The sequence below is a fragment of the Poecilia reticulata genome, linkage group LG10 (genome assembly GCF_000633615.1).
Source record: "Poecilia reticulata strain Guanapo linkage group LG10, Guppy_female_1.0+MT, whole genome shotgun sequence".
NCBI lineage: Eukaryota > Metazoa > Chordata > Actinopteri > Cyprinodontiformes > Poeciliidae > Poecilia > Poecilia reticulata.
Window position 1 is genome coordinate 14823052 of NC_024340.1, and position 16584 is coordinate 14839635.

A 16584-nucleotide genomic window follows, 5' to 3' on the forward strand; every position below is an offset into this window, starting at 1 on the left:
TTAAAGGAGTCAACTTTTTACATTGGCTGTTATAGTCCTCATTACATTGACTGAACAAATTAAAGTTGCTTTTATACGTTTGACAAATCTCGTGGCGCTATTGGTGTATTTTAGTGTTCTTACTGGCGCAGCACACTTTAGCTGGAAGCAGCTAAAGTGTCGTAAAATGACGTCGGTGAGCAAGTTTTTGGTAGAAAACCTTTGGAGTGGATTAAAGCAGAGACTACGAGCCAAACCTTCTCATCCAACATCATTGTCTGACCCCATATATACTGTATACATGTATGAGTGAATACTTTTGCCAGTACTGTGTCTGTACTCAGTCAAGAGGTCTGTCATTACGGCGGCAGTTTGAAAAAATACTTGTCAAACACAGAGGTGCTACTTGTTGGAAAAGCTACACTTACTTAAACTTGTACTGGTTGAAACCCAGTATTAGGGCCAGATTAAGAAAGCATAGGAAAAAAATTAATATTAAGACTTTAATTCCACTTAATTCTCGTAATGCTGACTTTATTCTGATTATTTTGACTTTATTCTTGTAATTTTGTAAGGTCCTGATACTCAGTCATACATCACAACAATTTTTATTTAATATTTCTCCTCATACCGATTATAAACGTTTCAACAACCAGCATGTTCATGGTCCTGCAGGGCCTCATTACCTTGTAGGACACGTAAAACAGCAGGCATTTCTAACTGGAGTAACGTCTTGTTTTACTGGTTCAGGTTTTCCTAGACCAACTGGCTAACATTTCGTAGGTCATATGTCACAGAGCAGACTGCAACCCAACCATCCTGTTCATCGGTTTTTAAGATTTCAACCTGCCTGACATAATCCTGCTAACCGAAACTAGAGCCGGGAAGACAAACGGTGAAGCGATTATGCTGCAATTCAAGACAAGCTCGACAAGTCTACTGTCAACACAGGCAAATTCCCAGCGTTATCATTGTTGCAGGAAAACATGGGACCTCTTTTAAGTGCACCTTACAGGCTGAAGGACTCCGCATTCCTGGAGCTGGGCAGGGAGGATAAGGCAGCTCCTGCTTCAGTCAGCAAACTAGACAGCTTTCCCAACATAACCATGGGTTTAGTCACCTGCACAGAAGCAGGATCTGCTCTACAAGCCTCACAGGACGCCATCCATACGAGAGCCATGAGTCACACTGGACATGCACAAGTTTTCATGGAAAATCCTCAGGCATGAACATCAACTTTACAGCATAAAACACTAAAATTCACTTTGAATTTATGGCAAGTATGTATCCAGTGGGATGGGTTTAAATATGAAACTTAAAAGAAAATAGAGGAAGGAAGGAAGATTGCAAGGACGGTAGGAGGAGGAAGGAAGCAAGTGCAAAAAAGGAGGTAAGGGCAAAAAGAAGTAAAGTGGTGAAGTAGGAGGGACAAAAAGAAGAAATGGAAGAAGAGAGGGGTAGAAGGGACGAAGAGGGAGAAGAAATGAAGGACACATGGAGAAAAAGCAGGAAGGATACAAGTTACAGTGAAAGAGAAGAAAGGGATGTAGGACACAAGGAAGATAGGAAGCAAAGACATATGGCAAGGAGGAAGGATAGAAGGAAGAAAAGTGAGAACATCAGACACGGAAGAAAGTAGAGAAGACAGGAAGCACAAGGAAGAGAAGAACGGTTGGTTGGGTGAAATGAAGAAAGGAAGTAAAGTAAGGAAAGAAAGGAAGGTGGAGCTAGGTCCACCCAGGCGTTTTGTAAAGCTGAATGGTTGCCATGGAGATTAAAGGATTTATCAAACATGCATTGAAAGAATCAAAACAACTCTACAGGTGTATTTGTGGTGAGGAACTAACATCATAACATGATGTAAAGCTAAAAAAAAAAGTCAATTTTACATGATACTGCCCCTTTAAGTGTCTGCAAACTCCCACCTGTAGGTGGCAGTATTTCTTATATCTACTACACTGCTGCCTCAGGCTAACTTGATGTCAAGTTATAGTCCGTGTTTGGTACGGCGAGTAATAAAAAGCCAAATTTACAGCCCCACATAAGCATGGAAAATAGCTAAATCCCTTACAGACATTTGTAAAGTAGCACGACGAAATCAAATTTTAATCTTTGCTACACCCTCCCAAAAAAGCCTAACACAATCGCAAAACATAAGTAATGAAAAACAATAACCATTCGTTGTCCATTACCTTCAGAATATCAGCCACACAGGACAGTTCATGATGTAAATAAAACTGCATGCTAATTGTTTACATTAGCATACAGCAATATAAAACTAAAAAGGACAACAACAAAAAACATTGATAGTGTCAAATAACCAAAAACACCAGTATTCATATTTGAATACAAGTTTTTGTCCAAACCAGTGCATTAACTGTTTAAAAATGTTATTTTTAAATGAAGATACACAACTTTAAAATGTGCATAGTGGAGAGATAAGCTGAGGTTGGGAGAAGAGCATCAGAGCTTCAGCAGAAATAAAAGGAAGTACTCCAACTATGGCGTTACATCACATGGTCGCCTCACCTTGAACCTTGTCCAGCCTTTTTCACTGTGGCTGTGCGAGCGGAGCGCCGCCACCTGCTTTCATTTCTAAATGAACCTCCATCCAGTTTGGCAACTGGCCCAAAGTGTCATAACGCGAGTCACTTTGACAAGCCCCTCTGTCAATCTGCATTAAAGGAAGCCGAGGCAATGTCATCCCAGGCGTCAAAACAACAACACGGGATGTCCGTCAGCTCTTACAAGATGAATGCCATCAACCCGATGCCCTAAATTAAACGTTCTCTCACTTACAGCTTAGCTTAAAATACAAAAAAAAAAAAAGAGAGCCATGTGTGCCTGCTTTTAAGAACACGTGCATTTGGGCTTCTTCCACCCCCCACAGACAAGCCGAGGTTTGTTATGCAAGAGTGGTTATTTTAACAGCAGATCTCTGAATTTGATGCAGCGAGTGCAGCTGCGTGTTTGTGTGTACCTGACATAGAGGGAGCGCTTCTCGCTGGTGCGCAGGGAGCCTGATCCTGAGCTCATGCTGCTGTTCATCATCTGCTCCCTCAGGTCGTGGATCTTCGACTCAAAGCGACTGTACTCTGCCGTGAAAGAAACAAAAACACAGAAATGTGTCAACATCACCTCAAAAATAGGAAATGGGGTCTTGAGCAAACAGGCTGCCACTCTGCGGGTGCAGTAGTAGGGCTGTCACAATAAGCAATAGATCAATTAATCACATGATGCATTAAACAAGCTCATGATTTCATGATTTTCTCTTTTCTTTCCATCAAAAACTGGATGACAAGAGTCTTGAATCTGGTGTTTTGGCCTCAACTGGCCCATTTTTGTAAAGGACAATTTGTTTATAGAGACTTCATAATTCATCGCTTTAGTTTTTCTATTTTGGATACTTAAAATTTCTTCCTGTTTGAGTGTTAAATGTTCATTAAAATTAAAAGTTTATTGATATTTGAGAATGTCTTCTTACATTATTATTATGCCTTTACCACTATATTACTCACAAATCGTCTCAGGGTGACAATTATTATCGTTTGTCGCAATAAATCAATCAAGTTTATTTGTACAGTACATTTCAGCAGTTCAAAGTGCTTGACATGATAAAAACACAAAAAGTCATTCAAACAAAATACAGTCACCAATTGAGAAACTAGTAACAAACAGTGCCATCATAGAATATGTTGGTCATTTTCCCAATAATTATTGTTCAGAAGAAACAAATGCCTTGATTTAAAGGATCTTAGTGTTTCAGCTGTTTTGTAGTTTTCTGGAAGTTTGTTCAATAACGTCTGGGTCAAATTTGTTATTGTGACAGACGAGTCCAGTAGTATTGACCGGTTTCTATAAAAGGAGCCCACTGAGTGTTATTTTGCTTTAACATTACCATAGATTAGAGTTTTATTTAGCCCAGCAGTTAACTAAAGTGAATAGAGGAAAGGTTCAGAGAATCCTTAAGCTGATTAATGACCCCGGGTACAGATGGTTTATCACAGATCTGCCTTACACATCCTGTAATGTCTCATGTCAGGTAATTAATTACACTGATTAATTAAGTTCAACATGGGCTCTTTAGTGAGGTTTAAAAAAGGGGGGAAGGCCTCCAAGAATTTCTCGTGCACAGCCATTTGTCAAAGGTGTGTAAATCCAGCAGCAGCTCCTCAGCTCAGGGATGATGTATGAATCCAGCTGGACCTTCTCATTAGGACGGCGCTCATTAGCCTGCTGAGCGCAGCGAGCTTTGCGTCGAGGCTGCTGGAGCGAGTAAGGCCACCTCATCAGAGAGCGATGGCAGATAAACAGATGGGCAGAAACACGAGGAGGTTATCACACAGGAGACTTAAAAACCCCAAACCTTCACTTTATTAAGCGCGCCTTGCTAATGCTAGGTGAGCAGGGCTGAAACGATTAATCAGATTAATCGATTTAAAAAAAATTGTCAACTAATTTAGTAATCGATTAATCATAACTGGAGAATACAGACTCCAAAAAAAGACATTTTCTGAAAAAGCAACATAATCAAAGCAGTAGCAAGTTGTACAATTTTGTACAAAATGTATTTTGCATCTAATGCATTTTAAAATGCAAAATACATACATTTTGCATTTAAGATTTTAAAAAATCCTTTATCTACAAAACTCCTCTACCCAAAACTTCTCAAGTGGCATAGTTTTACTTTTTCCTGGTTCAAATTCTGTACAAAAAATCTCCTATTAAGCACCTTTTTCCATGTAATTATTAACTGGTTCATCCATTTATCCATCCATCCACCCAGTCCCTTAGTGTGGTCGGGAGGGTTGCTGGTGCCCATCTCCAGATAACGGTTAATCCAAATAAAATAAAAATGATATAAAAAACAGGTCAGCCCTACACTGTATTGATGTTAAGCTCAGATTTTCACATTTTGAAGTTAGAAGTATTTTTTTAGCTCATCCTTTGCCACAAATTATCAAGCATTCACAAAAGAAATTTTAGGCAATAAAATGCTTAGTTTAAAAAAAGAAAAAAGATTTAGGGGTAAAACAAAATAGCAGAATTTTCTACAGATTAATCAATTGTCAGAATAATCGACAGCATAATCCGTTACTAAAAAGTAACAGGTGAGGCTCTGCTCATAGCCATACAGTTACCTAAATAAGCAATAGAGATGCACAACTATTTTTTTTATAGTGAAACCAATACCAGTCAGTTTTCTCATTCCAAAAATCAATAACCGATAGTCGATAACATAAATAAAAATAAGACAAAAATATAAGGCTGTGACATTATTACTCTACTAGTTGACTTACTGAAAGATTTACATTTTTAAACTGAAAACTGTTCCTTCAACATTTTCCAAGATGTATCATAAACCAAAAAAAGCCACACCACCAGATACGTTATTGATTCTATTCATTATGATATTAAACAGATAAAATTACACCATAATCTGACAGTAGTTGTGTTAACCTGAATATCCGTATCCACTAATGTGAAGGTCTGGCCATTTATCAATCAGTATAATATAATTTGCATATTTGTGGGTGGGGGACCAAAACTTGCTTTAGCCCCCAGGGCCCACGTTCTTCTAAATCCGCCCCGATTGCGACGCAGACTGAGCAAGTTAAAAACATTCCTGAGGAGATTTTTGGTCCATGTTGACCTGATGGGATCACAGCAGGTTTTTATCAGGAGGATCTCGTTCCACCAACTTGTGGAACCTGTTAAAATACAGCTTCTACAACTGGCTTGTTGATCATGTTCAACAAGCCAGTTTGAGGCCATGTTGATCTGCAGGAAGTAGCAATCAGAAGATGGGAACACTTTGGTGACAAAAGGATGGCCACCGTCAACGTTAGGCTGGGAAGTTTTAAATGTTCAGCTGGTATCAAGAGTCCTGAATAGAGACGGACATCTGTGTCTTCATTTCATTGTGATGAGAAATTTGATTTAACATTAAGACAAACTCGACATGATTATATGATAATGTTTGCTAAAAGATTTTTTAGTTTTCCCAAGTATTGGTTACATGTGAGCAACAATAAATATTAAAATACTTTAAAATATGATTAAATGCAGTTATTGTGCACCACTTAAGACAATAAAAATACTCTGTTATCTTGAAGTACTCGTTATAATAATCCGTAAATTGTCTTAAATCAACAGCAGCATTTGTGATTGTATTAGTTTGCAGTAGAAAACAAACTCCTACAAAATACTTTAAATCCTTTATATCATGAATTATTATAGTAGTAAATGCCACAGAACATCACAATAACACTTTAAGCTATATTGCACATCTAGGATGCATGGTTGTTTCAATGTGATTGGCTTGTTGCCATTTGAGTAAATTTTTCACAATATTTTATGGTATTTATTGTATACCAGTAAAATAGAAAAAAATATATATAATTTATTTTCAGTCTCTTTTAGGTAACTAAACTGCCACAAAAACTAATATTGCTCCTTAACTTCATGTCCATTTTAAAATGGACATGAAAACAGAGTAAAATGGATCCTTCAAGACACAGTCAGAGCCGACTGGTCAAGCAAGGTGGGAATGTATCAGTTTTTCTAAGAAAATAAAAAATGACCTGTATTCATAAAACTGTAGGAGTTGTAATTGGTGTAGGAAACATTTATACCAACATGCAACTCGAGAACAACTACCTCTCCAAGCCTTAAAGATCCAGTTTTATGAGTTTCACAGACTCATAAAACTGGATCTTATGACGGAGAGATTATTAGTAAATATTGCGATGACGATATCAGCTGCAATAAAACACATTTTACTCACCCAGCGGATTATAAGTGTGGTGGGCCACTAGGCTGAGGATTGTTTGCTCATCGATTATAGTTCTTTTCTTTTGTACACAAAGGAACAGTGAGAGCAAAAAGAGTCTCTTTGTGAAACGATTGGAAGCACAACAGAAACACAGCTTGGTCAGTCCGTGAACTCAAAGTGAGACTGAGGTCAGGTGACGTTTTATTCACCGGAACGCCGTAACCACTTCCTGTCTTTACCAGTCAACTCGCCAACAGCTTCAGCTGGTAAAGTGACGAGTCACGGATAAACAATCAAAAAAAACCTTTGAATTAGGATGAGACAATTCAATATTTATTTTAATTGTACTTTTTTATGTTTGCATTTTTTACGAATTTATAGTTGGTGTTTATGTGTTTATGTTTTCCAATAACAATTATCTAGTGATATTTTTACATTTCCTTTAAACTTTAACGTTTTTAAACTCAAAAACACAGTGTGCCTACCAATTGTCACAATAACCAATATATGAGACTTCAATGCCCGTTTTTTTGTTGTTCCTGTTTTGTTCATCTGTTCTGGATATTTAAAATGTCTTCCCTTTTCCAGTGTTAAATGCTCATTAGAATTTACATTTTATTGATACTGAGAATATGTTCTTGCATCATTTATGCTATTATCAATATATAACTTGAAAATGGTCTCAAAACAACTATATTAGCGTTCATCATAACTTCTTGGACGATTTATCGTCCAGCATGTCCCGCCTGGACAGGCTGCTGGATGATGCCTCTGGTGCCCCTAAAACCGGGCGGGTTTTCTGGGGGAAACACTGCGGTAATCGGATCTGCATTACACTTTTCCAGACAAGATTGCCAAAGATTGTGGCTGGATTTGACAGGAAGAGATCACATTATCAAAACAATGCAACAAGTATCCCTGTCTTAATTGTAATTAGCCGACTACCTTACTACTTGTATTGCTGAAAGCAGGAAATATTTCTTGTAAGCCACCTGAGATCAAAGTCCATTTTCTATCAGGCAAAGACAAAGTAGCCTAATCAAAGCAAACACTTCATGACCACACAGATGACTTAGCTGAAGTTAATCCCAAGCTCCTGGAGAAACACCGAGCAGGTGCAAAAACAAGACCCAACTCACTCCCTCCTGAAACCTACCGCGCTCTCAAAGCAAACATGGATCCGCTCCAGGCCTTGCCATGGCTCTCCACCCTTTTCTCTGCTCAAAGAGTTAACAATGCAACAGAGTGACGCTGCAAGGTGAGGTAACCAGACACGGCCTGACTGGCTGTAACCAACAGCAACCATCTAGCACTCCTTGAAACGGGGCTGCACAGGCGGAAGCAGCCATTCAGCTGCGTCCAACTGGCTTTCAGGCACAGGAGAGCAGGGAGCAGAGCACGTGAAGCAGCTGCTGGGGAGCCGAGGGACCGCAGAACAAGACGGGGAGTCGCTGAATAAAAGTGAGCTCCATTAAAACCCCTCCTTCACAACACCACCAACCTGACAGCTCGTCCTCCGAGCTATCCCAGCGAGACAGAACAAGTGCAATCAGATGCACAGGTAGTGATTTGCGTCCAAATGACTCATCTAAATAGTGGAAATTCAGGAGGAGCAGAAAAGAGCGATGCAATCAGTTTGAAGCCGAAGCAGAAAGTTGAAGCGGTAATCAGAAGATAAGCACAAACAGCCGCCACACCTTTCTGGTAACAGAGACATCAGACCACAGGAGGACTGCAGGAGTTTAGTGTAAATACAGAAATTCGTCATGTCAGTGCAATGCAGAAGGTAATACAAGCAGCTGAGCATCAGGGCTGAAATGATTAATCCGATAAATCGGTTACTGAAATGATCAAATAATTTAGCCATCGATTAATCGTATGCAGACTCAAAAAAAAATTTGCTGACAGATAAACATATTCAGAGCAGTGATTAAGCCAAACCTGTAAAAAATATAGATTTACATTTTTAATTTAAGATAAGAAAAAACCTGTTAAAAATGTTCTACCCAGTACTCCTTAAGCTGCTTGACCTGGTTCTGATTCTGTAAAAAGAAACTCCTATTAAGCACCTTTTGATATACAATTATTAATTGGTTAATCACATTATTGAAAGTGTTTGTTTCGGTGCAGATGCATCCTTTGCTACGTACGTTAAGGGAATGTATGTAGCAAAGGATGTAATTTAGGCAAGACACTTTTATTTTCTTATTTTTTAAAAATATGAATTTATTTGCATTTCTAATATTGTATAAATATGATTTAAGCGGTTTGATGAAAAATCTGCTGATTGTGCCAATTTTTTATCTGATTAAACGTCAGAATAGTTGATTTAAAAACTAATGGTTGGTTGAGGATCACACCTCGACAATCATAGGAATACAACACGTCACCTGTATCAACTATTTGTCTACATGCAAACATCAGACATGTGCAGCTACAGTAATGCAAACAACTCTGCCTGCACTGTAGAAACAAAACGATAGCAATTATTCAAGTTATCTATACCCCTAAAAATGAGATATTAGTCGTTTTTCCCTCAAGTATCCGTCGGTCTTTATCAGCCATGTGACAAACTTTTCAGTAGGAGTTGTTTTATTAGCAGAATCGTCTCGTACTGTAGTGGGAAGCTTTGATAAGGATGATGCGAGGGTTAAGCTCATGATAGCATTACCGGATGGAAACCTAATCATCACCAGGCGTGAGCTGTGTTAGAAGACACTTTAATGTTGACAGTGAAAGTCTCTTTCCTCTCTCTATGACTGAGGAATGGACTTTTTAGTTATTTTATGAGCAACTTGTCAGCAGGAGGCTGTAGAGTTGTTTGAAAAATATTAGCAAAAAGACCAGCCAAACAGCAAAAGATTTAGTTTTTTACAGTGCACTAAACTTGAAATTATCGAGGCATTAATACGAATAAATGGGTTAAAAATGTGGCTTAAGTCTTCGTACTGGTTCACTATGTCTTTCAAGATTACATCTAAACAGTTATTAAATAAAAACAACCATAACACAGATATGTGTTTCAATGCTTCTTCAGTGTGAAAATCTATTTATTCACACAGCTGGATCCTGCTTGCTTTGGTAGAAGTCTACTGCAACTTGCTGTGAAAGATATGGAGCTAACCAGATGTTAAGAACAAGGGCTTTTGTCTAAAGATGAGCCTGTCGCATGATAAATTAAGACGAACTCAATTTCCATTTTCATGATTTGTTTTTCCTTTTTTCTCCCTCTTCCTACCAAAAATTTTGTGATAAAAGTCTTCAATCTGGTTCTTTTAGGGAATTTTTTAAGGACAATTTTGTTTACCAAGACTTCATAATTCATTTAATTTATTTCTGTTTTATGTATTTATTTTGGAAACTTAAATGTCTTCCAGTTCCAGTTCATGAGAATTTGAAGTTCATTTTTGATTATTCCATTACCATTATATTACTTGAAAACGGTCTGAAAACCAACAACATTATTGTTTATCGCAATAACGTCTGGGACAATTTATCATCCAGCAAAATTTATCGTGACAAGCCTAACTGTAGTGCCCACAGAGGAGCCAACTTACAACATTCCACGTCAGAAATGTTTCCCCGACACAGCAAATCCCTCTCACACTTTTCCGCAAGACCAAACATGAAATCACAGAAGTGCTAAACAAAGTGGGTGGAATGGGCCCAACGAGATCATGGTCGTCCTGCGACACCAGAAAGTCGCACCTTAATCACAGATGAGAGGCAGCTAATATCTTGCTCATTGCGAAGAGGAGGATTAAATTATTCTGCTTCCAATTTGTCTCATAAGTCGAAGCTGGGAATGATGTCTAATCCCAGATGAGAAGAGGGGGATTGGATCTCAGCAATAGAGTCCAGTACTATAATTCTCACCATTTCCTTCTTTCAAATAAATATTTTACAGCTCTATGTGTGCAGTTCGTTTAATGAGGTACAAACTGCCAGATGTGCTGTGAAACAACCAGACCTCCAAGTGTCACTACACGATACAGCAGCCATATTGGATACGACTTGGAGTTGCTAGGCGTTCTTGTACTTTTACTGACTAGGGATTCAGAAAAACAACAAATGGAAAATAGTCTGACTTCTGAGTGCAGAGAGAAACATAAATATAGCTACAAAATCAATGGCTGCTCGCTAAAAAGTATCTGGTTTTAGTTACTTTAAATGCCTCCAACATGGCTGCCGTTGCTGGAATGCGTAACTTCTCATGTCGGAGATGTGAGCTGTGCATCAAGATTTGTGAGCTGCGTCCTACAAAGAACCAGACTACCCGGTCGACCATGAAGACAGGAGGTGAGCGGCCATGAAATTGGACAGCTTAGCCTTTAGCTTTCTTAGGAGTAGGTCCTGTCGCCTAGCAACCGTGACTATACATAAACTGGTAAAATGGTGGTTGAAATGTTCCTGAGCTTTTTTCCCCAATTTAATCTTTTATTTTTACAAAAATTATCTTAAAAAGCGTGTTTGCAAATAAAAGCCTAACACAATGAATTTAACCTTTAAATGTTTGAACTCCTTGATAATAATTATATTTAAAACTGAACTCCCACTCCATTTCTTGTTTCGTCATTACAAGAACAAAAATGTCACGTTCGACCAGCAATGCATCTTGGGATTGAAGGATACACCAAACCTGTTCTTCAACTCATTAGGAAGAGCCTTTAAATTTGGACAGACTTTGCCGCATCACTGACATGTAATCAGTCGTCAGACGCATTTAATTGACCTTTAATCTACAGACAATTTCAGAGTAAACAGTAGAAATTAAGAGTTTTATATTTTAACTGTGGGAGGCAGCCGACATGCCCAGATAAAACACTTTGTAAAAAAAAAACAACAACATGCAAATGACACACTTTAGAAAGATTCAAACCCAAAACCTTCTTACTCCAAGAGTTGCAACACTGTTCAGCTCACAGTTGTTCATGTTATTCAAAATAAATTAAAGTCCACAAGCATTGTTTTGTGAACACTGTGATTTCCGTCCAGAAAACCGTTAATGAGGGACGTTAAACATAATTAGCTTTGTACAAAGCAAAGTGTGTTCTTGTGCTTTGCACTGTCCCAAGTTCCTCCAAGCTTCATGGGAATATTGCTAGTGTTTATTGAGCAATAAACCCCATGTGGGTAAATTCTGTAACATCTGAACAGTGGAAACATTTTAACCTTTAAAAGATGCATGTTTTAAAAATATATCGTCTCACTTGGAGAACCGTGGTTTCCCAAACGATCAGACCAGCTTCTGTGACTTCTCTATAAAACAAACACACTGTTTTGACAACAGTTTTAAAAAGGAGAAGGTTCTTCCTCCTCAGGTGAAAAACACATGAAGTACTACATGATTTTGTTGACTGATGCATTCTTGACTGGTGACCAGTCATGCATAAAAGATTCATTAAACAGGAACACCTTTGAAGTGCTGCAGTCGTGAGTGACTACAATTATTACGACACTGAAATCCAGGTTCCTTATATCAATTAACACTCCAGAGCTGGTCTGTATTTTTAGGAGTGACCCACAGGAAGAAAAAAAAGAAAGAGAAAGAAAGACAGCTAATGGAAACTGGGACTAATCTGTATCTCACTCCCACTGTGTGCCCTCATTAGTTGCACAGCTTTTTTATTTTATTTTGGGGGACGGAGGTTTCTGGTTTGATCCGGTTAGGCAACACTGGATGGGGGGGAAGTGCTTGTAATGTGAGAAAGTGCAGTGCTCTCAGGAATAGTCAAGCTAGTCGATGCTAACACTCCATGTTATAGTGCATTGCAGACGGCGCGTGATCAACTTCGCTTAAATGTGTTTGCGAAGGTCTCAGATGCACAGTGCTGTGAGCTTAATGAGGGTGACACATTTCCTCCATACTACTCCTCCCATTTACAACATCCAGAGACTTGGAGCAATTACATTCTTTCATGGTGTGACATAACAGCATGCACATATACAAGCTTTTTTATTTTTTATCAAATTTAAAGAGCTGATGATGGTCTAATCAGAGGTAGCTAAAAATGACAAACTGAAGTTTCTAAATATAGGTGCATAAACAAATGCATATTTTAGTAGTTTTCCATTGTTTTTGTTGTCTTTAGGTTGTTTTTTAGTTATATCAAGATCAGGTAGAAGAACGTGTACGTATCCTCTCTTTACAAAAGTTTTCAAGTCTGAATGTGTTTTTAAAATAAAAAAAAAAATAGAAATAAAGTTTTGATTCTTTAAAATTAAATCATTTCCTATAGCAAACATTTAACATTTGCAACTCTAAATGAGTTTTATTTAGCTGGACTAATGTCAAAAATGGCCCTTTGGATTGTTAAAGCTGCAGTATTTTTACATATCTGTAGAAACTCTTTTTGCTGTGACAGTTTGGTGTGAGACAAATAATCTGTGAAAAAGTTTTGTTACTCTACCTTCACCAAGTGCTAACTAGGAACAACCAATCAGAGCCAGGAGGCGGGTCTTAGTGCCGTCAATCAAGGCACTAAGATCCCTGTCCCCAGCAGAGCTTGTTGTGGCCATGCTAAGGCTAGTTAGCATGGCCACCAATGACGGTGGGTAAACAGGAGTTGTTTCTCTGCCATTAGCACATTTAGCAGTGTATTCATAAGGTTGATTAACAGTGCTAAGACACTCCTCCTGGCTCTGATTGGTTGTTTTGGGTCAGGAGCTGTACATTTCTTCAGACGGCAATAGCAGCACATGGAGGAAGAGGAGAAACTGAATAATTTTAGATTATTATAATCCTGTCATGACATGGTGGCAGTTGCAACAAATATAAAGCATATTTCTTATATAAAGGTTACGTCCTGCAGCTTTAAGGTTGCAGAAAGCCACAAACACCCAGGCAGGCCTCTTGCTAGAGCCTGTATTTTGCACTGCGGCCCCTCTTAGCGAACAGAGCTGGCCTTCGATCAAAGATCCATGGATGCCCAGTTCCTGGCCTCTGAGGAAACTCTGCAGGCATTTTGCCTGGCATAAACTAGCACTCATCTTCCACTCGCCCCCCCCTCTGATTGACTCGTCCCTGTACAGATCATTGGGGGTTCCTTCTGCTCCAAAGTTAAATGAACAACATGTCACACACTCCCTTTAAGATGCCAGTAGAATTGCTGGGCACAGATCACCAGAGGGGATGCAGGAAGTCAATCATTTGCCAGCACTTGGCATGTTGGTCCAGAGTAGTTAAGGACTGTACACTAGCAGATAAGTCCTTCACTGAGTAACAAAGAGGGCACAGAGCTGACAGCAGGATCTTTTGGTATGGAAGACAAAGCTCCCCTTTAACTAGCCACATAATTATTCAAGATTCTGCCCGACTGATTTGGCATGCAAGACAACATCATCTCTCAGAACCAAGTGTGAACATTTATTATCTGTTTTAAGACCAAAAAAAATCCAAACTGCACTCCTGTCAGTTTTAAACTCAGTCAGCGGGGTTTTTAAGCTCAACATGTACATTATTTGACATCTGATGGTAGTTTTTATAGAAAGAGCTACAGTGCTAGAGAGAGCATGCTACAACTTATACCCTTTTGCATTCCTCACATAGTCTAAATCTGAAAGCCTAGCCAAGATGTAAAGCTCACAATATCCTCTGTAGTGTTGTTACAGTATCAACACAACATGCTTGGATACACCGACACAGAACAACAGAAAGAGGCCTGAATGTGCCCAGGCAGCTCCAATGCAGGGCAAAGCTGGTGGAGGCATTTGGTTGAAGAAACTTAAAAAAAGAAAGAAAATTGAGCAGCTCTTGTAATTTATTCAGCCAGCAGATAGTGTGGTGAGGTGGAGGAATAAAGGTCCGTCAAGATGTGAAGTTTACAATCGACAGGAGAGGTCAACATACACTCACCTGTCTGACCACACCTGTGACCTAAAGGTTAAAGTTACACAAGGACAACTGTTGAATGGCTTCTGCTGCTTATATCTGTAACGTGACTCCACTTAACCCAGTGGGAACAGGTTATTAAAATCACCAGATAACTAAATTAGGTCATAAAATGAGACGAATCCAGGTAATGGCAGGCGCTGACATCTTTAGTAAGGGTGAGACTGTCAAATACTAGTTTAACCTACATTTTTATCCTTTCTCTTCTCTACAATAACTCTCAGATACCTGAAATAGAGGCTTTTTTTAAGGTGTGTCAGTATAAAAACTCCAGGTTAGTGAGAAACGTCCCCAGTACAATAACAGGTAAAACGAGCATTTCCACTCACGGAGTTTGTTCCTGATTCCAAGGCTTGCTGTTCTCGACTCTTCCCTCTTCGGCCCACCTCGGATCAGTCAAAGCGTGGTTATTGTTTCGCTGGGGCAACCGGTGGTTTCTTTATCCAGCCATTAGGGACTTCATGCGGCTTCGGTAGTGCTGCTGCTGCTGCTGTTGTATCCGAGCCCATCCCCCATCCACACCGCCGGGGAGAGACCGATAAAGTTTGCCGCTTTCCACCTTCACCGTGAGGGCATTCAAACTTTCCTCCAGTGCCTCGGTGGGAGTAGAGCCCGGTTAGAGTCCCCTTCCCATCGCCGCCCCGGGTTTGTGTCCACAAGCTTCTCGTCGGGGGCTCGGAGACTGAACAGGGGCGGACGGGAGGTATTATTTTACCCGCCTTGGATCTGGCTCAACTCTTCAGCCTGCTAATACAGGAGCCCGCCCCTGAACCTGAATACCTTGCAGCCGACCTATCCGAAACACCGCCCATGTTAGCCGGGTAGCAGCACCGGGTACACCTGACTGCACGACCACGGCCCGCCGAACCCACCCAGAACCACACTCTGATAAGGTTATACAACTTTGAAAAGATCTACCTCTAAAAAGAAAAGCTGGAGAATGCCTTCGCTGCCAGCTGAGAGCCTGCCATAGTAGTTCCTACATTTCCCACAATGCAACGAGGAAGTAAAGCTGTTCACACACATTCTTTGGCTAATTAACAGACGTAGACAGAGAACCCACAAATTAGACTCAAGTAAAAATAGCACTACTTCAACATGTTTTTACTGAAGTAAAAAGTAGCCGTCCAAGAAATTATTCAAGTAAAAAGTTTGGTAAATTTGGTAAAAAGTCTACTCAAGTACTGAGTCACTGATAAAATTATTAACCAAAATTTAAAAAATGACATCATCAGATGGATGAAAAATATAAAGTTAAGTGGAAATTTTGGTATTTTAAGGACCAAAATGACAGTAAGTCTGGTGAATATATGGTTGGAACATGCTTGTTTTTCAGTGGGTAGAACATCCATACATTTTTCTCAAGTAATGCTTTTAGGAGTGATAAAAAATACTCTTAAAAGAACATTTTTCAAAAAAGTTACTCAAGTAAATGTAATTGTATAAACAACTAGTACACAAATCAGATAATTGTTTCCAAGTTGATGAAGCGATAGTTTTAGATGTTTTGAATGTATTTTCTTAAAAATAAGCAATATGTATAAATTAAATGAAAAAACAACAACAAGCAATTTTGACAAAAATGCAGTGGTGTCACTAAGACAGATGGTGGTTAAATAAGCAAGCTGATATATATATATATAAGCAAGCTGATTTGACCTGCGTTTTTAAAAAATAGCAATCTTAATTTCATGACTATGTTATATTAAATATGTGATCCTTGGTTATTATTTGAGGGTCACTAGAAAGGACAAAAACAAACGGCTTGTAATAATAAATGAATGTTGCAACTCTGGAGGTTTATATTTTTCTCTTTTAAGTTCAAGTATTAAATAATAAAAGTAAAAATTATTAAGGTTCCCCCGTGCCCAAACCCCCATCTGTCTTAGTGACACCACTGCATTTTTGTCAAAATTGCTTGTTGTTTTTTCATTTAATA

General features: G+C 39.0%; 1 protein-coding gene across 10 annotated transcripts in view; it reads right to left on the reverse strand.

Annotated features, from left to right (window-relative positions):
• The window catches only part of dlg3 (discs, large homolog 3 (Drosophila)), a 109484-nt gene that overhangs the window by 9325 nt on the left and 83575 nt on the right, over positions 1–16584 (reverse strand). For all 10 annotated transcript variants that reach the window (XM_008420772.2, XM_008420771.2, XM_008420778.2 and 7 more), the window contains one exon: positions 2960–3074. In XM_008420772.2, the coding sequence (XP_008418994.1) occupies positions 2960–3074 (115 nt within the window). The remainder of the gene's footprint in view (positions 1–2959; positions 3075–16584) is intronic.